Below are 23,387 nucleotides of genomic sequence, written 5' to 3'. Positions count from 1 at the left end.
CTGGAAGGAAACATAGTTGCTTTTCCGAATCTAGCAGAATACCCAGGAAAGTCTGAGTCGTTGATGGTTCCAATCTTGATTTTTCCATATTGACTAGCCAACCCAAGTCCTGTAAGGAAGATATTACATGATTTAGGCGACTTCTACACTGAGAAAACGAATTCCCCACTACCAGGAAGTCATCCAAGTAGGGTATAATTAACGTATCATGCTCTCTGACATAGGCCATTACTTCCGCCATGACCTTAGTAAACACCCTCGGCGCCATAGATAGACCAAATGGCATTGCAGCAAACCGAAAGTGTCTGACCTGGTCGTTTAAGCGCACCGCCATTCTGAGGAATTGTTGATGATCCTGGTGAATGGGCAGATGGTAATACGCATCTTTTAAATCCAGGACTGTCATATAACATTTGGGAAAATGAAGTTTAGTCGCTGTTTTAATAGATTCCATTTTAAAGGCATTATGTTCAATCTCCGTAAATTTATGATGGTTCGAAAGGATCCATCTGGTTTGGAGATTAAAAATAAAGGGGAATAGAACCCTTTCCCCTGCTGATGTTTTGGAACCTCTACAATAACCTTCTTCCGTCTTAATATCTGAATCTCATTTTCAAGGGCCTTTTATTGGTCTAAGGTATCAGGGGCAGTCAAGATATAAAAATCAGAAGAGTTTTCCTGGAATTCTAATTTTAACCCTGAATTAATTATACCCAGAACCCAATTGCTCGAAGATATTTTGGCCCACTGAGCATAAAAGAATTTTAACCTGCCCCCTACTGGAAGATCTTTATTAACGATAATTTCTTCTTCTTCTGGAGGAAGATGATGAAGCGTTAAAGTCCGAACCTTTCTTTTTTGGGTCTGATGGTTCCCAGTCTCGGTTGTGGTAAGGTCTTCGGTATTGGAAGCGTCTCCTGAAGGTATTCCTAAAGGTAGGATTGAAAGCTTTAGGAAAAGCTTTCTTCCTATCCTCAGCCTTAGCTAGGATGTCATCCAATACCGGGCCAAACAGGTACTCACCCCTACACGGTATTGTACACAGTTTAGCTTTCGCCTGGGCATCCCCTTTCCAGGTCTTAAGCCATAGGGCTCGGCGAGCAGCGTTTGATAGACCTGCTGACCTTGCTGCTAATTTTAAAGAATCCACCGAGGCATCCGCTAAATACGCCACCCCTTCCCGTATTTGCGAAAGGGAGTTTAGCATCTTGTCTCTGGGCACCTTGGATTTCAGCTGTTCCTCCAGCTGGAATATCCATACCATGAAGGATATAGCTGTACACGTGCTAGAGATAGCAGGTTTGAACGCTCCCGCAGATGATTCCCATACTTTTTTCAAAAACATGTCGGCCTTTCTATCCGACGGATCTTTGAGAAGGCCCACGTCCTCCAGCGGCAAAGCACCGGCTTTAGACGTAGAAGCCACCGCTGCGTCCACTTTTGGGATTTTCATCCATTCTGCTAGATCATCGTCGTCAAAAGGATACCTTCTTTTGGCTGATGACGGCAGGAAACCTTTATCCTGCTTATCCCATTCCCGTTTTATAAGAGACTTAACTGTATCCACAACCGGGAACGCCTTACGACTCCTCTGGCACAAGCCCGCAAACATTATGTCCTGTGCGGACCTTGGTTCCTTGTTCTCTAACCCCCATGGTACCTCGGACTCCTTTAACATATCCATGTTATCCACCGAGAAACAAGGCCTTCCCTCTTCATCTGAGGAGGATGGAGATGAGGAGCGGGAACATTCACCTTCTTGCAGGGACAGACTAGATCCTGGAGATATGTCCCTGCCCGACCTTTCCTGGCGGCTGCTTCTAAGGGAATAGCTTATTTCCTCTCTGATGACCGCTCTAAGGTCTGATGACCTAAAGGTACCGTCACACTAGACGATATCGCTAGCGATCCGTGACGTTGCAGCGTCCTCGCTAGCGATATCGTCCAGTGTGACAGGCAGCAGCGATCAGGCCCTTGCTGTGCTGTCGCTGGTCGGGGAAGAAAGTCCAGAACTTTATTTGGTCGCTGGACTCCCCGCAGACATCGCTGAATCGGCGTGTGTGACACCGATTCAGCGATGTCTTCACTGGTAACCAGGGTAAACATCGGGTAACTAAGCGCAGGGCCGCGCTTAATAACCCGATGTTTACCCTGGTTACCATCCTAAAAGTAAAAAAAAAACAAACACTACATACTTACCTACCGCTGTCTGTCCTCCAGCGCTGTGCTCTGCACTCCTCCTGTACTGGCTGTGAGCGTCGGTCAGCCGGAAAGCAGAGCGGTGACGTCACCACTCTGCTTTCCGGCCGCTGTGCTCACAGCCAGTACAGGAGGAGAGCAAAGCACAGCGCTGGAGGACAGACAGCGGTAGGTAAGTATGTACTGTTTTTTTTTTTTTTTACTTTTAGGATGGTAACCAGGGTAAACATCGGGTTACTAAGCGCGGCCTTGCGCTTAGTTACCCGATGTTTACCCTGGTTACCGGCATCGTTGGTCGCTGTAGAGCGGTCTGTGTGACAGCTCTCCAGCGACCAAACAGCGACGCTGCAGCGATCCGGATCGTTGTCGGTATCGCTGCAGCGTCGCTAAGTGTGACGGTACCTTAAGGGGAGCTTCCTCTTCTAAGGTCTGACAAATGCAAGCCTTACAAAGCCTCTTGGTATAACTGTCAGGCACTGGAGTCATGCATAAAGCACATTGCTTGTGCTTAGATTTAGCTGATTTTTTCCCCTAAAACAAAGCACAAATAACAGACCATATCAGCACCAGGTGTTTTGTTAACACTCACCATAAGGCTGATTCTGTGAATACCGGTTCTGGAGGAGTAGGATCCAAATGTGACGCTGGGGCGCTCGGACGCTGCTGCCCCCGTACCACGCTGCTGCTGCTTCTCCTTGAGCGGCCGCTACCACTCTTGCTGCGCTGCTCCGTTCCCTCTCCATGAGGGTGCTCGGCGTCCCCTACTGAGGACATTGCTGCACGCATCATTCCATAGACGCCGCTCTTTTACAACGCTGCAGCGCTCCTCCCCCGGCTTACCCCGGAAGTGTAAGAACTACTTCCGGGTTCACCAGTGCCGGTGTGTACCGCGCTCCACTGCGGACCAGGACGGCACTGCCCGACTCCTGGGATGCAAATCGCTTGGTCAGACGAGGGGGGGGTCTGCAAGCAGGACACCCCCGACGCTGCTTCCGAGCCCCCGATTCTGCCGTTCCCTCAGATACCGCGCAGAGGCATGGAGGCCCGGGGAAGACTGCTGATCCTTACTGCAGGCTCCCGCCGTCCGGACAGGAACCCAAACTGGAGTGGTGAGGGGGACCGCCCCTTTAAATCCTGTAGGTTCCTGTCCGGAAGGTGGGCGGATCCCCTCTCTCGTAGGGGTGCTGTCGTGGCGATAGGAAAAAATCCTATCCGGTATATTGGGGTACATGCAGATAATGGGGTACAGCCAGTATCTGAGGTAAATCCTGTCAGGAATATTGGGGTACAGCTGGTATCTGAGGTAAATCCTGTCAGGAATATTGGGGTACACGCTGATATTGGGGCACAGCCGGTATCTGAGGTAACTTTTGTCAGATATATTGCGGTACACGCGAATACTGGGGTACAGCCAGAATCTGAGGTAAATCCTGTCAGGAATATTGGGGTATACGCTGATATTGGGGCACAGCCGGTATCTGAGGTAACTTTTGTCAGATATATTGCGGTACACGCGAATACTGGGGTACAGCCAGAATCTGAGGTAAATCCTGTCAGGAATATTGGGGTATACGCCAATATTGGGGTACAGCCGGATCTGAGCTAAATCCTGTCAGGAATATTGGGGTACATGCTGATATTGGGGTACAGCCAGAATCTGAGGTAAATCCTGTCCGGTATATTGAGGTACACGCTGATATTGGGGTACAGCCGGTATCTGAGGTAAATCCTGTCAGGAATATTGGGGTACAGCTGGTATCTGAGGTAAATCCTGTCAGGAATATTGGGGCACAGCCGGTATATGAGGTAAATCCTGTCAGGAATATTGGGGTACACGCTGATATTGGGGCACAGCCGGCATCTGAGGTAAATCTTGTCAGGATTATTGGGGTACACGCTGATATTGGGGCACAGCCGGTATCTGAGGTAAATCCTGTCAGGAATATTGGGGCACAGCCGGCATCTGAGGTAAATCCTGTCAGGAATATTGGGGTACACGCTGATATTGGGGCACAGCCGGCATCTGAGGTAAATCTTGTCAGAAATATTGGGGCACAGCCGGTATCTGAGGTAAATCCTGTCAGAAATATTGGGGCACAGCCGGTATCTGAGGTAAATCCTGTCAGGAATATTGGGGTACACGCTGATATTGGGGCACAGCCGGCATCTGAGGTAAATCTTGTCAGAAATATTGGGGCACAGCCGGTATCTGAGGTAAATCTTGTCAGGAATATTGGGGCACAGCCGGCATCTGAGGTAAATCCTGTCAGGAATATTGGGGTACACGCTGATATTGGGGCACAGCCGGCATCTGAGGTAAATCTTGTCAGAAATATTGGGGCACAGCCGGTATCTGAGGTAAATCTTGTCAGAAATATTGGGGCACAGCCGGTATCTGAGGTAAATCCTGTCAGAAATATTGGGGCACAGCCGGTATCTGAGGTAAATCCTGTCAGGATTATTGGGGTACACGCTGATATTGGGGCACAGCCGGTATCTGAGGTAAATCCTGTCAGGAATATTGGGGCATAGCCGGTATCTGAGGTAAATCCTGTCAGGAATATTGGGGTACACGCTGATATTGGGGCACAGCCGGCATCTGAGGTAAATCCTGTCAGGATTATTGGGGTACACGCTGATATTGGGGCACAGCCGGTATCTGAGGTAAATCCTGTCAGGAATATTGGGGCACAGCCGGCATCTGAGGTAAATCCTGTCAGGAATATTGGGGTACACGCTGATATTGGGGCACAGCCGGCATCTGAGGTAAATCCTGTCAGGATTATTGGGGTACACGCTGATATTGGGGCACAGCCGGTATCTGAGGTAAATCCTGTCAGGAATATTGGGGCACAGCCGGTATCTGAGGTAAATCCTGTCAGGAATATTGGGGCACAGCCGGTATCTGAGGTAAATCCTGTCAGGAATATTGGGGCACAGCCGGTATATGAGGTAAATCCTGTCAGGAATATTGGGGTACACGCTGATATTGGGGCACAGCCGGTATCTGAGGTAAATCCTGTCAGGTATATTGGGGTACATGCCGATATTGGGGTACAGCCGGTATCTGAGGTAAATCCTGTCAGGAATATTGGGGTACACGCTGATATTGGGGCACAGCCGGCATCTGAGGTAAATCCTTTCAGGAATATTGGGGTACACGCTGATATTGGGGCACAGCCGGCATCTGAGGTAAATCCTGTCAGGAATATTGGGGTACACGCTGATATTGGGGCACAGCCGGTATCTGAGGAAAATCCTGTCAGGTATATTGGGGTACATGCAGATATTGAGGTACAGCCGGTATCTGAGGTAAATCCTGTCAGGAATATTGGGGTACACGCTGATATTGGGGCACAGCCGGCATCTGAGGTAAATCCTGTCAGGAATATTGGGGTACATGCCGATATTGGGGTACAGCCGGCATCTGAGGTAAATCCTGTCAGGATTATTGGGGTACACGCTGATATTGGGGCACAGCCGGTATCTGAGGTAAATCCTGTCAGGAATATTGGGGCACAGCCGGTATCTGAGGTAAATCCTGTCCGGTACGCCCGGTATACTCGGGGTGCAGTCGGATAAATCCCGTCAGGAGGTCTCGGTAGTCGGTTACAGCCGGCGGAGTCCGTCTCCAGCACCGTCGCGGCCACTCACCGTTTGAAATGATCTCTAATCTTGTCCTCCCGCACGTTCTCGGGTAAGTTCCCCACCCACAGGTGCCTGGTTTCCCCGACCATGCTGGCTCGGTGTCCCGGCTCATGCAGACGGAGGTGGGGGGAGGTGGGCCGTGGAGCCCAACATTGGCGGGCAGGGTGCGGGGATCTCTTCGTATTTACTCGGTTCTCTCCGCCGTGTTCCGGTAGCGTCTACAATGGAGCGGATCCTGAGAACTGCAGGAGATGTCACCGGAAGGGGCGGGGGCTCCTTCAGTTCGAGGCTTGTGAAGACCGAATGGCAGGAAGCGGCGTTGTGCTGAAGCTGCTGGAGAGGAGGGAACTGAGAGGCCGTGGGGAGAGTGTGATCAATATGAGGGGCTGTGTGGAGACAGGGATAATGATGTGGAGAAGGGGTGATGATGAGGGGCTTTATGGAAAAGGAATGATGAGGGGCTGTGCGGAGAATGGGGGGGGTGATGAGGGGCTTTGTGTAGAAGGGATGATGAGGGGCTGTGTGAGAGGGGATGATGAGGGGCTGTGTGGAGAAGGGATGATGAGGGGCTGTGTGGAGAAGGGATGATGAGGGGCTGTGTGGAGACAGGGATAATGATGTGGAGAAGGGGTGATGATGAGGGGCTTTATGGAAAAGCAATGATGAGGGGCTGTGCGGAGAATGGTGGGGGGGGGTGATGAGGGGCTTTGTGTAGAAGGGATGATGACAGGCTATGTGGAGAGGGGCTGTGTGGAGAAGGGATGATGAGGGGCTGTGTGGAGAAGGGATGAGGGGTTCTGTGTAGAAGGGATGATGAGAGGCTGTGTGGAGAAGGGATGATGAGGGGCTGTGTGGAGAATGGATGATGAGCTGTGTGGAGAAGGGATGATGAGGGGCTGTGTGGAGAAGGGATGATGAGGGGCTCTGTGTAGAAGAGATGATGAGGGGCTCGGTGTAGAAGGGATGATGAGAGGCTGTGTGGAGAGGGGATGATGAGGGGCTGTGTGGAGAATGGGGGGGGTGATGAGGGTCTCTGTAGAAGGGATGATGGGCTGTGGAGAAGGGATGATGAGGGGCTCTGTGTAGAAGGGATGATGAGATAATGTGTGGAGAATGGATGATGAGCTGTGTGGAGAAGGGATGATGAGGGGCTCTGTGTAGAAGGGATGATGAGGGGCTCTGTGTAGAAGGAATGATGAGGGGCTCGGTGTAGAAGGGATGATGAGACGCTGTGTGGAGAAGGGATGATGAGGGGCTGTGTGGAGAAGGGATGAGGGGTTCTGTGTAGAAGGGATGATGAGAGGCTGTGTGGAGAAGGGATGATGAGGGGCTGTGTGGTGAATGGATGATGAGCTGTGTGGAGAAGGGATGATGAGGGGCTGTGTGGAGAAGGGATGATGAGAGGCTGTGTGGAGAAGGGATGAGGGGTTCTATGTAGAAGGGATGATGAGAGGCTGTGTGGAGAAGGGATGATGAGGGGCTGTGTGGAGAATGGATGATGAGCTGTGTGGAGAAGGGATGATGAGGGGCTGTGGAGAAGGGATGATGAGGGGCTGTGGAGAATGGGGGGGTGATGAGGGTCTCGGTAGAAGGGATGATGGGCTGTGTGGAGAAGGGATGATGAGGGGCTCTGTATAGAAGGGATGATGAGGGGCTCTGTGTAGAAGGAATGATGAGGGGCTGTGTGGAGAAGGGACGATGAGGGGCTCTGTGTAAAAGGGATGATGAGAGGCTGTGTAGAGAAGGGGGGTGATGAGGGGCTGTGGAGAAGGGATGATGATGGGCTGTGTGGAGAAGGGGTGATGATGAGGGGCTGTGTGGAGAAGGGATGATGAGGGGCTCTGGAGAAGGGGATGATGAGGGGCTGTGTGGAGAAGGGATGATGAGGGGCTGTGTGGAGAAGGGATGATGAGAGGCTGTGTGGAAAAGGGATGATGAGGGGCTGTGTGGAGAATGGATGATGAGGCTGTTTGGAGAAGCGATGATGAGGGGCTGTGTGGAGAAGGGGGGATGATGAGGGGCTGTGTGGAGAGGGGGATGATGAGCTGTGGAGAAGGGATGATGAGGGGCTGTGTGGAGAGGGGGATGATGAGCTTTGTGGAGAAGGGATGATGAGGGGCTGTGTGGAGAGGGGGATGAGGAGCTGTGTGGAGAAGGGATGATGAGGGGATGTGTGGAGAAGGGATGATGAGGGGCTGTGTGGAGAAGGGATGATGAGGGGGATGATGAGCTGTGTGGAGAAGGGATGATAAGGGGCTGTGTGGAGAAGGAATTATGAGGGGCTGGTGGAGCAGAGGGGATGATGAGGGGCTGTGTGGAAAAGGGGGGATGATGAGGGGCTGTGTGGAGAAGGGATGATGAGCTGTGTGGAGAGGGGGATGATGAGGGGCTGTGTGGGGAAGGGATGGTGAGGGGCTGTGTGGAGAAGGGACGATGGAGGGCTGTGTGGAGAAGGAATGATGAGAGGCTGTGGAGAAGGGATGATGAGGGGCTGGTGGAGCAGAGGGGATGATGAGGGGCTGTGTGGAAAAGGGGGGATGATGAGGGGCTGTGTGGAAAAGGGGGGATGATGAGGGGCTGTGTGGAAAAGTGGGGATGATGAGGGGCTGTGTGGAGAAGGGATGATGAGCTGTGTGGAGAGGGGGATGATGAGGGGCTGTGTGGGGAAGGGATGGTGAGGGGCTGTGTGGAGAAGGTGTATGGTTTCACTCACGGATGAGACCGTACCACTTTTAATGTGGCTTACTGAGCACTTTTTTGATTCGTACTACATGTGGCTATGTATTTGTTGGTGTGCTTACTCGTTTTCACTAGGTTCAAATTAGGAGCTATGTTTTAATTATATCTATCTTTGCTGCTATTACCTATTTTCCTCACCAAAATTTGGTGCACCTAATAGTCAGAAAAATATAGTAAATTATAAAAAATAAATAAAACCATGATGATCGCTTATGTAACCAATGTGTTAGGTCCCAGCGGTGTTTCTTGGTGGATCTATTGCCTTCTGTCGCCTGATCATTTGCAGAAGTCATACAGGATACCATTTTTTACAGATTTTATTACAGGGCCATCAGATGCTGAGGGTCTGACTGCTGGAGCCCCCACTGCTCCATAGGACAGGCTCTGGCAGAGGTCACACTACATATTTTACAGAGGGGTAATAATACTCTGCTTAGCAATTGTGAAGAGTATTTGTAGGCACGACGGAGGACATAATTTGTAGTCACTTAAATCTATGTACATAGTACACATTGGACCTGGGCAAAGTGCAGGACATATCCGGCCCGCTGGCTGTTCCTTTCTGGATTGTGGCAGTCAAAGGGCTGAAAATGGGCTCACCGGCTGCACCATGCGCCTGCCCTCCAAGGATGCCAGCCGGCCAGAAATTCCAGGACAGCCTATAAAAATCTGCCAATTTTTTGCCCGGTCTCCCCAAAAAATGTAATGTGTCTGTGTTTTTTTTTTTTTTTTTAAAGAAGAAACTTCAGCAGATAATTTTGACTAATTCTCATCATTTTACAGTGAAGGCAGCTATTGTCTTCATATCAACTTATGGACTGTAGATATGTATCACTTAGCGTCATTATGATTTATTAAGACGTTTCAATGTGTCCGTAAAAAAATGTTGCCTGATTTTTTTGACAGCACACGTGCACACGGAGAACAGTGTGCACTCTCCTCCGTGTGCACGTACCGCCCGCAGGAGAGACCGCTACAGTAAGCGCTGTCCCCGCTGCGTGTGGTGCTGAAGCCAGTATTCATCCCTTCTCCCCAGCAGTTCGCTGGAGAGAAGGAATGAGAAATCCATGTTTTTTATTTATTTTCCCTTAAAAATAAAGTTTGTGCGTCCTCTCCCGCCTCCCATCCCGTGTGCCCCCCGCTTGCCTGCTGGGAAATACTCACCTAGCTCCCACGATGTCTCCTCTCAGCGGCCGCTAGCAGCAAGTCCTGTGTGAGCGGTCACATATTCCTCACTGTAACGAGCGGGACCATGTGACCGCTCACACAGGACCTGCTGCCAGCGACCGCTGAGAGGAGACATCGTGGGAGCTGAGTGAGTATTTCCAGGCAGGGAAGGGGGGGGGGGGGGGGGCTGGAGGGGACGCACAAACTTTATTTTTAAGGGAAAATAAATAAAAAAACATGGATTTCTCATTCCTTCTCTCCAGCGACCTGCTGGGGAGTGGGGATGAATGCCGGCTTTAGCACTGCACGCAGGGCACAGCGCTTAAAGGTACCGTCACACTAAGCGACGCTGCAGCGATACCGACAACGATCCGGATCGCTGCGTCGCTGTTTGGTCGCTGGAGAGCTGTCACACAGCTCTCCAGCGACCAACGATGCCGGTAACCAGGGTAAACATCGGGTAACTAAGCGCAGGGCCGCGCTTAGTAACCCGATGTTTACCCTGGTTACCATCGTTAAAGTAAAAAAACAAACACTACATACTTACCTACCGCTGTCTGTCCTCGGCGCTGTGCTTCTCTGGTCTGGCTGTGAGCACAGCGGCCGGAAAGCAGAGCGGTGACGTCACCGCTCTGCTTTCCGGCTGACCGGCGCTCACAGCCAGACCAGAGAAGCAGAGCGCCGAGGACAGACAGCGGTAGGTAAGTATGTAGTGTTTGTTTTTTTACTTTAACGATGGTAACCAGGGTAAACATCGGGTTACTAAGCGCGGCCCTGCACTTAGTAACCCGATGTTTACCCTGGTTACCAGCGAAGACATCGCTGAATCGGTGTCACACACGCCGATTCAGCGATGTCTGCGGGGAGTCCAGCGACGAAACAAAGTTCTGGACTTTCTTCCCCGACCAGCGACATCACAGCAGGGGCCTGATCGCTGCTGCCTGTCACACTGGACGATATCGCTAGCCAGGACGCTGCAACGTCACGGATCGCTAGCGATATCATCTAGTGTGACGGTACCTTAACTGTAGCGCTGTCTCCTGCACGCTTCGTGTGGTCCCCAGTCGGCACACGGGCGGCACACGGCTGCCGCACGTGTGGCACACTGATGTGCTACGTGAGCACGCGGACACGGATAATTCCGGTACCGATTTCTCCGGTACCGGAATTATCTGGACGTGTGAAAGAGGCCTAAGACATATTATTTATTGTAATAGGAGAGACAGGCAGGGGAAGGGCAAGGAGGGGGTTAGAAGGGTAAAGGAAGGGGTATGTCCAAATCTAGGATAAAAACAGGAGTAAATGCTGTAGAGTCCACTTTATCAACCAAAAAAAAAAAAAACAACAATAAAAGGTAATTTTTCTGGATTTGTTTTCTCATTGTGACGCTCATAGTTGTGGTCTACCTATGATGTCAATTACAGGCCGCTCTCATCGTTATAAGTAGAATTTGCACAATTGATGGTTGACTAAATACTTTTTTCCCCACTAGATAGAAAACAAGTATGTAGTAAGGTGCACTTAAATATTAGGCCGCACCGAGGGTGCATTGAGCGCCTGTGCTTGGTTTCAACAGTCATTCTGTGCAGACAGAGTACCTTTGAGGCTACTTTCACACTAGCGTCGGTACGGGGCCGTCGCCATGCGTCGGCCCGACGCAAACTGCGAAAAAAATGAACAACGGGGGCAGCGGATGCAGTTTTACAACGCATCCGCGTTGCACAAGGTAATAGGTTTACCCCTCAGAGATGCCTCCAAAACAACAAACCTGCCCCCGGATCAATGTGTCTTGGTCTCCTGCAGTCAACAATATGAACGTCATAGCCGAATTTTGGACGAAAAAAATGCAACTTGCTGCGTGCTCTGCGCCCTACGCTTGCGGCAAAAAAAACACATGCGTCGCAAAACGCAGCACAACGCATGTCCATGCGCCCATGTTAAATACGGTGCTGACGTCATAGCCCGTGGCTCATAGTCACACGGTGCTGACGTCATAGCCCGCGGCTCATGGTCACACGGTGCTGACGTCATAGTCCGCAACCCATGGTCACACGGTGCTGACGTCATAGCCCGCGGCTCATAGTCACACGGTGCTGACGTCACAGCCCGCGGCTCATGGTCACACGGTGCTGACGTCATAGTTCGCGGCTCATGGTCACACGGTGCTGACGTCATAGTCCGCAACCCATGGTCACACGGTGCTGATGTAATAGTCCGCGGCTCAGTCACACGGTGATGACGTCATAGTACGCGGCTCATAGTCACACGGTGCTGATGTCATAGTCCGCGGCTCATAGTCACACGGTGATGACGTCATGGCATGCGGCTCATGCTGCTGACGTCATAGCACGCGGCTCATGCTGCTGACGTCATAGCATGCGGCTCATGGTCACACGGTGCTGATGTCATAGTCCGCGGCTCATGGTCATGCGGTGCCAACGTCATAGCCTGCGGCTCATAGTCACGGTGCTGACGTCATAGCCCGCGGCTCATGGTCACACGGTGCTGACGTCATAGTCCGCGGCTCATGGTCACACGGTGCTGACGTCATAGCCCGCGGCTCATGGTCACACGGTGCTGACGTCATAGTCCGCAGCTCATGGTCACACGGTGCTGACGTCATAGTCCGCGGCTCATGGTCACACGGTGCTGACGTCATAGTCCGCAACCCATGGTCACACGGTGCTGACCTCATAGTCCGCGGCTCATAGTCACACGGTGCTGACGTCATAGTCCGCGGCTCATGGTCACACGGTGCTGACGTCATAGTCCGCAACCCATGGTCACACGGTGCTGACCTCATAGTCCGCGGCAAATAGTCACAAGGTGATGACGTCATGGCACGCGGCTCATGGTCACACGGTGCTGACGTCATAGCCCGCGGCTCATGGTCACACGGTGCTGACGTCATAGTCCGCGGCTCATGGTCACACGGTGCTGACGTCATAGTCCGCAACCCATGGTCACACGGTGCTGACCTCATAGTCCGCGGCTCATAGTCACACGGTGCTGACGTCATAGCCCGCGGCTCATAGTCACACGGTGCTGACGTCATAGCCCGCGGCTCATGGTCACACGGTGCTGACATCATAGTCCGCGGCTCATGGTCACACGGTGCTGACGTCATAGTCCGCAACCCATGGTCACACGATGCTGTCATAGTCCGCGGCTCATGGTCACACGGTGCTGACGTCATAGTCCGCGGCTCATGGTCACACGGTGCTGACGTCATAGTCCGCAACCCATGGTCACACGGTGCTGACGTCATAGTCTGCGGCTCATGGTCACACGGTGCTGACGTCATAGTCCGCGGCTCATGGTCACACGGTGCTGACGTCATAGTCCGCAACCCATGGTCACACGGTGCTGACGTCATAGTCCGCGGCTCATGGTCACACGGTGCTGACGTCAGTCCGCTTCTCATGGTCACACGGTGCTGACGTCATAGCCCGCAGCTCATGGTCACACGGTGCTGACGTCATAGCCCGCGGCTCATGGTCACATGGTGCTGACGTCATAGTCCGCGGCTCATGGTCACACGGTGCTGACGTCATAGCCCGTGGCTTATGGTCACACGGTGCTGACGTCATAGTCCGCGGCTCATGGTCACACGGTGCTGACGTCATAGCCCGCGGCTCATGGTCACACGGTGCTGACGTCATAGCCCGCGGCTCATGGTCACACGGTGCTGACATCATAGCCCGCGGCTCATGGTCACACGGTGCTGACATCATAGCCCGCGGCTCATGGTCACACGGTGCTGACGTCATAGCCCGCGGCTCATGGTCACACGGTGCTAACGTCATAGTCTGTGGCTCATGGTCACACGGTGCTAACGTCATAGTCCACGGCCCATGCTGCTGATGTCATAGCCCGTGGCGCACTGTTCCTGTACAGCTTAGGCTACTTTCCCACTAGCGTCGGGCCGAGGTTACTGACGCTAGCGTTGTTTGCGCCGCACAACGGGTGCAGCGGATGCAGATTTTCATTGCATCCGCTGCCCCATTGTGAGGTGCGGGGAGGAGTTCCGGCCGCGCATGCGCGGTCGGAAAAAGCAGTCCGTCGGCAGCAAAAAACGTTACATGTAGCGTTTTTTGCTCCCGGCGGTCCGCCACAACCGTCGCGACGTGTGGCAATGCGTCACTAATGTTAATCTATGGGGCAAAAACGCATCCTGCAAACAACTTTGCAGGATGCGTTTTTTGCCATAAACGACGCATTGCGACGTATTGCAAAAAACGCCAGTGTGAAAGTAGCCTATACAATTCTCCTCAGTCTGGTAAGGCTACGTTCACATTTGCGTTGTGCGATGTTGCGTCGGAGATGCAACATACAATGCAAACAAAAACGCAACAAAATGCACGCTAAAACGCAGCGTTTTGCAACGCATGCGTCTTTTGCCAAATTTTGGACGAAAAAACGCAGCTTGCTGCGTGCTCTGCGCCCTACGCTTGCGGCAAAAAAAACGCATGCGTCGCAAAACGCAGCACAACGCATGTCCATGCGCCCCCCATGTTAAATATAGGGGCGCATGCGTTGCCGCGGCTGCGCCCGGCAGAACGTGAACTTTACAGCTGCTGCGCACAACCTGTACTGCGCAAGCGCGTATCTGCGACACTTCTTGTTGCGGATGGCCCCGGATTCACGCCACGCATGCGCGCTCTGCTGAGAGAGAGAGTGAGGCAGTCCGGGCCTGTTAGTAGAAGCTTCTGGAACAGCGGAGGCAGCGGCTGTGAGAGCGCAGGGTTCCGCGGTGACCGGACCGGGAGTCTTCTGTGGGTCACTAATAAAGTGTCGGTGTGTGTTATAGTGAGGTCCCGGCTGGAGTCACGGCGTGCGGGCGGCTGTGGAGCTGTGCAGTCCGGGATACGAGCGCTTCTGTGGACGGATAACGGAGCCTCGGTACATAGGACGTGCTCGGCGGCTGCTGCTCAGCTTGTGTGTTGTTTCTAGTTGTCGCCGCCATTTTATGATCCGAGCACTGTGGTGGCCTCCATTTTGAGTGGCGCCTGGCGTGAGGGCGGCGCATGCGCACACTATATCTGAGCGGTTGGCGGGTTTCCCGCCCTTTTTTTTTTCTGAGGAGACTGAGCATTGTCAGTCCTGTCAATAGACGTCATGGCGGCTGTGAGTTGAGTTGTCCTGTCACCAGACGGTGCCCAGTGTGTAGATATGATTATAATCTGTTGTGTGACCAGGTGATAACTGCTGTAGCTCCCAGCACGTCCTGGCTACTGTACTAGGGCTGTAGTACAACAACTCCCAGCACGTCCCCATCACTGCACTAGGTCTGTAGTACAACAACTCCCAGCACGTCCCCATCACTGCACTAGGTCTGTAGTACAACAACTCCCAGCACGTCCCCATCACTGCACTAGGGCTGTAGTACAACAACTCCCAGCACGTCCTCATCACTGCACTACAGCTTTAGTACTACAACTCCCAGCACGTACTCATCACTGCACTACAGCTTTAGTACTACAACTCCCAGCACGTACTCATCACTGCACTACAGCTTTAGTACTACAACTCCCAGCACGTACTCATCAGTGCACTAGAGCTTTAGTACTACAACTCCCAGCACGTACTCATCACTGTACTAGGGCTGTAGTACTACAACTCCCAGCACGTCCCCATCACTGCACTAGGTATGTAGTACTACAACTCCCAGGACGTCCTCATCACTGTACTAGGGCTGTAGTACTACAACTCCCAGCACGTCCTCATCACTGTACTAGGGGTGTAGTACTACAATTCCCAGCACGTCCTCATCACTGTACTAGGGCTGTAGTACTACAACTCCCAGCACGTCCCTTGCACTGCACTAGGTATGTAGTACTACAACTCCCAGCACGTCCCCATCACTGCACTAGGTATGTAGTACTACAACTCCCAGCACGTCCCCATCACTGCACTAGGGCTGTAGTACTACAACTCCCAGCACGTCCCCATCACTGCACTAGGGCTGTAGTACTACAACTCCCAGCACGTCCCCATCACTGCACTAGGGCTGTAGTACTTCAACTCCCAGCACGTCCCCATCACTGCACTAGGGCTGTAGTACTACAACTCCCAGCACGTCCTCATCACTGCACTAGGGCTGTAGTACTACAACTCCCAGCACGTCCCCATCACTGCACTAGGTATGTAGTGCTACAACTCCCAGCACGTCCCCATCACGGCACTAGGGCTGTAGTACAACAACTCCCAGCACGTCCTCATCACTGCACTAGAGCTTTAGTACTACAACTCCCAGCACGTATTCATCACTGTTCTAGGTATGTAGTACTACAACTCCCAGCACGTCCACATCACTGTACTAGGTATGTAGTACTACAACTCCCAGCACGTACTCATCAGTGCACTAGAGCTTTAGTACTACAACTCCCAGCACGTATTCATCACTGTACTAGGTATGTAGTACTACAACTCCCAGCACGTCCTCATCACTGCACTAGGGCTGTAGTACTACAACTCCCAGCACGTCCACATCACTGTACTAGGGCTGTAGTACTACAACTCCCAGCACGTCCTCATCACTGCACTAGGTATGTAGTACTACAACTCCCAGCACGTCCTCATCACTGCACTAGGTATGTAGTACTACAACTCCCAGGACGTCCTCATCACTGCACAAGGTATGTAGTACTACAACTCCCAGCACGTCCTCATCACTGCACTAGGTATGTAGTACTACAACTCCCAGCACGTCCCTTGCACTGCACTAGGTATGTAGTACTACAACTCCCAGCACATCCCCATCACTGCACTAGGTATGTAGTACTACAACTCCCAGCACGTCCCCATCACTGCACTAGGTATGTAGTACTACAACTCCCAGCACGTCCCCATCACTGCACTAGGTATGTAGTACTACAACTCCCAGCACGTCCCCATCACTGCACTAGGGCTGTAGTACTACAACTCCCAGCACGTCCCCATCACTGCACTAGGTATGTAGTACTACAACTCCCAGCACGTCCCCATCACTGCACTAGGTATGTAGTACTACAACTCCCAGCACATCCCCATCACTGCACTAGGTATGTAGTACTACAACTCCCAGCACATCCTCATCACTGCACTAGGGCTGTAGTACTACAACTCCCAGCACGTCCCCATCACTGCACTAGGTATGTAGTACTACAACTCCCAGCACGTCCCTTGCACTGCACCATTAAGGATTTATGTATTTTTAGGTTCTTTTCCCCCTAGTTCTGTGATTCTGCGGTGTCCGTGTTCTCAGTGCTGTTTTCTCCTTAGTTCTGTGATTCTGCAGTGTCGTGTTCTCAGTGCTGTTTTCTCCTTAGTTCTGTGATTCTGCAGTGTCCGTGTTCTCAGTGCTGTTTTCTCCTTAGTTCTGTGATTCTGCGGTGTCCGTGTTCTCAGTGCTGTTTTCTCCTTAGTTCTGTGATTCTGCGGTGTCGTGTTCTCAGTGCTGTTTTCTCCTTAGTTCTGTGATTCTGCGGTGTCCGTGTTCTCAGTGCTGTTTTCTCCTTAGTTCTGTGATTCTGCGGTGTCCGTGTTCTCAGTGCTGTTTTCTCCTTAGTTCTGTGATTCTGCAGTGTCCGTGTTCTCAGTGCTGTTTTCTCCTTAGTTCTGTGATTCTGCGGTGTCCGTGTTCTCAGTGCTGTTTTCTCCTTAGTTCTGTGATTCTGCAGTGTCGTGTTCTCAGTGCTGTTTTCTCCTTAGTTCTGTGATTCTGCAGTGTCCGTGTTCTCAGTGCTGTTTTCTCCTTAGTTCTGTGATTCTGCGGTGTCCGTGTTCTCAGTGCTGTTTTCTCCTTAGTTCTGTGATTCTGCGGTGTCGTGTTCTCAGTGCTGTTTTCTCCTTAGTTCTGTGATTCTGCGGTGTCCGTGTTCTCAGTGCTGTTTTCTCCTTAGTTCTGTGATTCTGCGGTGTCCGTGTTCTCAGTGCTGTTTTCTCCTTAGTTCTGTGATTCTGCAGTGTCCGTGTTCTCAGTGCTGTTTTCTCCTTAGTTCTGTGATTCTGCGGTGTCCGTGTTCTCAGTGCTGTTTTCTCCTTAGTTCTGTGATTCTGCAGTGTCGTGTTCTCAGTGCTGTTTTCTCCTTAGTTCTGTGATTCTGCAGTGTCCGTGTTCTCAGTGCTGTTTTCTCCTTAGTTCTGTGATTCTGCGGTGTCCGTGTTCTCAGTGCTGTTTTCTCCTTAGTTCTGTGATTCTGCGGTGTCCGTGTTCTCAGTGCTGTTTTCTCCTTAGTTCTGTGATTCTGCGGTGTCGTGTTCTCAGTGCTGTTTTCTCCTTAGTTCTGTGATTCTGCGGTGTCCGTGTTCTCAGTGCTGTTTTCTCCTTAGTTCTGTGATTCTGCGGTGTCGTGTTCTCAGTGCTGTTTTCTCCTTAGTTCTGTGATTCTGCAGTGTCCGTGTTCTCAGTGCTGTTTTCCCCTTAGTTCTGTGATTCTGCGGTGTCCGTGTTCTCAGTGCTGTTTTCTCCTTAGTTCTGTGATTCTGCGGTGTCGTGTTCTCAGTGCTGTTTTCTCCTTAGTTCTGTGATTCTGCAGTGTCCGTGTTCTCAGTGCTGTTTTCCCCTTAGTTCTGTGATTCTGCGGTGTCCGTGTTCTCAGTGCTGTTTTCTCCTTAGTTCTGTGATTCTGCGGTGTCCGTGTTCTCAGTGCTGTTTTCTCCTTAGTTCTGTGATTCTGCGGTGTCCGTGTTCTCAGTGCTGTTTTCTCCTTAGTTCTGTGATTCTGCGGTGTCCGTGTTCTCAGTGCTGTTTTCTCCTTAGTTCTGTGATTCTGCGGTGTCCGTGTTCTCAGTGCTGTTTTCTCCTTAGTTCTGTGATTCTGCGGTGTCGTGTTCTCAGTGCTGTTTTCTCCTTAGTTCTGTGATTCTGCGGTGTCGTGTTCTCAGTGCTGTTTTCCCCTTAGTTCTGTGATTCTGCGGTGTCCGTGTTCAGTGCTGTTTTCTCCTTAGTTCTGTGATTCTGCAGTGTCCGTGTTCTCAGTTCTGTTTTCCCCTTAGTTCTGTGATTCTGCGGTGTCCGTGTTCTCAGTGCTGTTTTCTCCTTAGTTCTGTGATTCTGCGGTGTCCGTGTTCTCAGTGCTGTTTTCTCCTTAGTTCTGTGATTCTGCGGTGTCCGTGTTCTCAGTGCTGTTTTCTCCTTAGTTCTGTGATTCTGCGGTGTCGTGTTCTCAGTGCTGTTTTCCCCTTAGTTCTGTGATTCTGCGGTGTCCGTGTTCTCAGTGCTGTTTTCTCCTTAGTTCTGTGATTCTGTGGTGTCCGTGTTCTCAGTGCTGTTTTCTCCTTAGTTCTGTGATTCTGCGGTGTCCGTGTTCTCAGTGCTGTTTTCTCCTTAGTTCTGTGATTCTGCAGTGTCCGTGTTCTCAGTGCTGTTTTCCCCCTAGTTCTGTGATTCTGCAGTGTCCGTGTCCAATATAACAGAAAATACCGAAAAGTGACACCACTCTAAAATCTGCAAACCCCCCCCCCCCCCCCGCAAGGTGCCGATCTGCAGCTAATTACCCAAGTGCTAAAAATGCCAGCAGTGCCGCCACATAAAGGACAGAACCACGTCACCCGCCTACCCCACATCATATCCTATAATCTGACATCAGGGAAAACTGAGAAGTGACAGAAAACCAGTCACTAAGAAAAGCAGAGACCAGAAACAAGGTCTAAAATAAAGAAATCTACCCGGAGGGATCTTACAATCATCTCCGCTCTGATTGAGAGAGATTCCTGATGATACTGATGCTCTGGGCCAGGTACAATGGACGCCAGGCCCTCGGGGTGACGGTACTTACCTGTGTCTCCCGGGGGGCTCCTGGTATACAGTGAGTCTGGCTCACAATCACTCTCCTGGGATGTTCCCGGTATACAGTAATAATTTATATAATGCTGAGATATATTCTGCAGTACTTTACAGTAAGCAGGGGCATGTACAGATAACAAGGACAATACAAAGTAACACATAATTCCCCAGTTACAGAAGGAGTGAGGGTCCTGCTGATCACAAGCTAGAATCAAACACGCTTGTCATCTACGGTACAGCTATCATTGTTAGAGGGCATTTCACATTAGTCTGCATAATCTGCCAGTATCTAAGTACAGTTACCAAGTGCTGTTGGATTCATGGAGGATGTGGAGACAGATGAATAGGATGGAGCAGATTGTGAGGAAAAATTAGATGGGGGAAGGGGAAAATTAGATTAGTAAAGTGAGGGGATAGGTCTGTCTAAAAGGATGTGTTTGTAAAGCACGTTTGAAAATGTGGGATTTAGATATTAGTCATAAGGTCTGGGGTAGTGTATTCCAGAAAACTGGCGCAGCACGAGAGAAGTCTTGGAGGATGAGTCTGGAGGATGCTCCCGGTATAGGATGGGTCTGGAGGATGCTCCAGGTATAGGATGTGTCTGGAGGGTGCTCCCGGTATACGATGGGTCTGGAGGGGGGTGCTCCCGGCATAGGATGGGTCTGGTGGGTGCTCCCGGTATAGGATGGGTCTGGAGGGTGCTCCCGGTATAGGATGGGTCTGGAGGGTGCTCCCGGTATAGGATGTGTCTGGAGGGTGCTCCCGGTATAGGATGGGTCTGGAGGGTGCTCCCGGTATAGGATGTGTCTGGAGGGTTCTCCCGGTATAGGATGTGTCTGAAGGGTGCTCCCGGTATAGGATGAGTCTAGAGGGTGCTCCCGGTATAGGATGTGTCTGGAGGGTGCTCCAGGTATAGGATGGGTCTGGAGGATGCTCCCTGTATAGGATGGGTCTGGAGGGTGCTCCCGGTATAGGATGGGTCTGGAGGATGCTCCCGGTATAGGATGGGTCTGGAGGATGCTGCGGGTATAGGATGGGTCTGGAGGGTGCTCCTGGTATAGGATGGGTCTGGAGGGTGCTCCCGGTATAGGATGGGTCTGGTGGGTGCTCCCGGTATAGGATGGGTCTGGTGGGTGCTCCCGGTATAGGATGGGTCTGGTGGGTGCTCCCGGTATAGGATGGGTCTGGAGGATGCTCCCGGTATAGGATGGGTCTGGAGGGTGCTCTCGGTATAGGATGAGTCTGGAGGATGCTCCCGGTATAGGATGGGTCTGGAGGATGCTCCCGGTATAGGATGGGTCTGGAGGATGCTCCCGGTATAGGATGGATCTGGAGGGTGCTCCCGGTATAGGATGGGTCTGGAGGGTGCTGCGGGTATAGGATGGGTCTGGAGGATGCTCCCGGTATAGGATGGGTCTGGAGGGTGCTGCGGGTATAGGATGGGTCTGGAGGATGCTCCCGGTATAGGATGGGTCTGGAGGGTGCTCCCGGTATAGGATGGGTCTGGAGGGTGCTGCGGGTATAGGATGGGTCTGGAGGGTGCTGCGGGTATAGGATGGGTCTGGAGGATGCTCCCGGTATAGGATGTGTCTGGAGGATGCTCCCGGTATAGGATGGGTCTGGAGTGTGCTACCTGTTGTGAATTCTGTGGCTGAATTCACTCCTGTGGTCACAAGTGGTACTGCAGCTTCTGAGCTTCCTCCCTCAGATGTTCTGGTGAGCTCGTTAACTGCTTCATTACTTAACTCCGCCTGATGCTGCTATCCTTGCTCCTTGTCAATGTTTCAGTGTTGGATCTGAGCTTCTCCTGATTGTTCCTGTGACCTGCTGCTCTGTATAGCTAAGTGCTTTTTGCTTTTTTGTTGCTTTTTTTCTGTCCAGCTTGTCTTTTGTTTTGCTGGAAGCTCTGAGACGCAAAGGGTGTACCGCCGTGCCGTTAGTTCGGCACGGTGGGTTTTTTTTTGCCCCTTTGCGTGGTTTTGCTTTAGGGTTTTTTGTAGACTGCAAAGTTCGCTTTACTGTCCTCGCTCTGTCCTAGAATATCGGGCCCCACTTTGCTGAATCTATTTCATCCCTACGTTTTGTCTTTTCATCTTACTCACAGTCATTATATGTGGGGGGCTGCCTTTTCCTTTGGGGAATTTCTCTGGGGCAAGTCAGGCCTATTTTTCTATCTTCAGGCTAGCTAGTTTCTTAGGCTGTGCCGAGTTGCCTAGGTAGTTGTTAGGCGCAATCCACAGCCGCTTTTAGTTGTGTTTAGGATAGGATCAGGTGTGCAGTCTACAGAGTTTCCACGTCTCAGAGCTCGTTCTTGTATTTTTGGGTATTTGTCAGATCACTGTGTGCGCTCTGATCGCTAAGCACACTGTGTATCTGGATTGCCTTCATAACACCTGTCATTAGCAAACATAACAGCTCCCCCGGTATAGGATGTGTCTGGAGGATGCTCCCGGTATAGGATGTGTCTGGAGGATGCTCCCGGTATAGGATGGGTCTGGAGGGTGCTCCCGGTATAGGATGGGTCTGGAGGGTGCTCCCGGTATAGGATGGGTCTGGAGGGTGCTCCCGGTATAGGATGGGTCTGGAGGGTGCTCCCGGTATAGGATGGGTCTGGAGGATGCTCCCGGTATAGGATGGGTCTGGAGGATGCTCCCGGTATAGGATGGGTCTGGAGGGTGCTCCCGGTATAGGATGGGTCTGGAGGGTGCTACCGGTATAGGATGTGTCTGGAGGGTGCTCCCGGTATAGGATGGGTCTGGATGGTGCTCCCGGTATAGGATGGGTCTGGAGGATGCTCCCGGTATAGGATGGGTCTGGTGGGTGCTCCCGGTATAGGATGGGAAGTGCAGACTACCTGTACTGACCGATGTCCATCCCTGAATGTGCCTATAATGGGCATGACGTTCTGTGGGGTGATGGGGCGATCATCATTTACCACCTCCCATCATTGTACGGCGCCCCCATCCTGGCAGTGGATTCCCTAGTGGCAGCGCTTCTGTCAGTAGATAATACTCGGTCAGGAATGGTCGGAGATGTGAGGTCATGATCCTAGATTTCATGCTATTCATGGAGGGAGCAACGAGCAACACACAGGATCTGCTGCCAGGTACACAGGTCTGCTGCGGAGGAATGTGGATTCTAGGGAGTGGTAATATAGAGTATGAGGCTTGTGGTATTAATGTTGTGGCTGATCGGTGTGTTTGGACCGTGCTGACAATCTCTGTCCTGCCCTAGAACAAGGCTCCTATGTACTTTGTGTCTAACATTCCAGTAATCCGGCATCCGGCACAGCGCTGTAGCGTTATGTGACAATGATGGAAACCTGTAATCCGTACACAGCCCTGTGCAGCGGGGATAGTAGTAGTTTGCCTCAAGTATTTTTTCCTTCCATCATGGTCCCTAGGATGGTTTTTTATCAGCCGCAGTCCTGTCCTGGAGATGCCATACTCTACGTGCTGTGCTCTCATCGCCCCCTGGTGGCCACAAGTCTATAGTAGCCAAGGATGTTTCACTACTTACAGCAGTTGTGGCTGATATGAGATATGGCCACTGCCTTTCAGGGCTTATCTACGGCATTCTATAGCGTGGCTCACTCCTATCTCCCACACATGGTTCACATCATATCCCAGGATAAAGCTGCCTTTCATTATTTTGTCATTTAAGTATCTCTATGCTAGGGATTACCTTACCCTTGATGCTAGTTGGTGGTCAATGATCAGGTATATTTATATCCTTATTATAATACATGGTTTAAAGGGAAGGTACCGCGCTTGTAGATTATTAATAAATCAATGTAATGTGGCATAACATGCTGTTATAACACAGATTTGATTGCATTTAAAACATTTTATGTGTTATAGGAGTT

General features: G+C 51.5%; 1 protein-coding gene and 1 long non-coding RNA gene across 3 annotated transcripts in view; one reads left to right on the top strand and one right to left on the bottom strand.

Moving 5' to 3' along the window:
• Positions 1–6,100, bottom strand: part of LOC138650860 (msx2-interacting protein-like) — a 71,288-nt gene extending 65,188 nt beyond the window's left edge. Inside the window, exon 1 of the mRNA XM_069740708.1 lies at positions 5,854–6,100. Coding sequence (XP_069596809.1) covers positions 5,854–5,936 — 83 coding nt within the window. The 5' untranslated portion in view covers positions 5,937–6,100. The remainder of the gene's footprint in view (positions 1–5,853) is intronic.
• An 8,318-nt stretch (positions 6,101–14,418) lies between these two features.
• The window catches only part of LOC138651974 (uncharacterized), a 120,730-nt gene continuing 111,761 nt past the window's right edge, over positions 14,419–23,387 (top strand). The window contains exon 1 of one of the 2 annotated variants that reach the window (XR_011315551.1): positions 14,419–14,550. This is a non-coding gene — a long non-coding RNA (uncharacterized lncRNA). Of the gene's footprint in view, positions 14,656–23,387 lie in introns of both variants that reach the window. The other variant, XR_011315550.1, reaches the window with a different exon arrangement.

Source organism: Ranitomeya imitator, chromosome 10 (genome assembly GCF_032444005.1).
Source record: "Ranitomeya imitator isolate aRanImi1 chromosome 10, aRanImi1.pri, whole genome shotgun sequence".
In the NCBI taxonomy this organism is placed as follows: Eukaryota; Metazoa; Chordata; class Amphibia; order Anura; family Dendrobatidae; genus Ranitomeya; species Ranitomeya imitator.
This window is presented reverse-complemented; position numbering and strand designations above follow the sequence as displayed.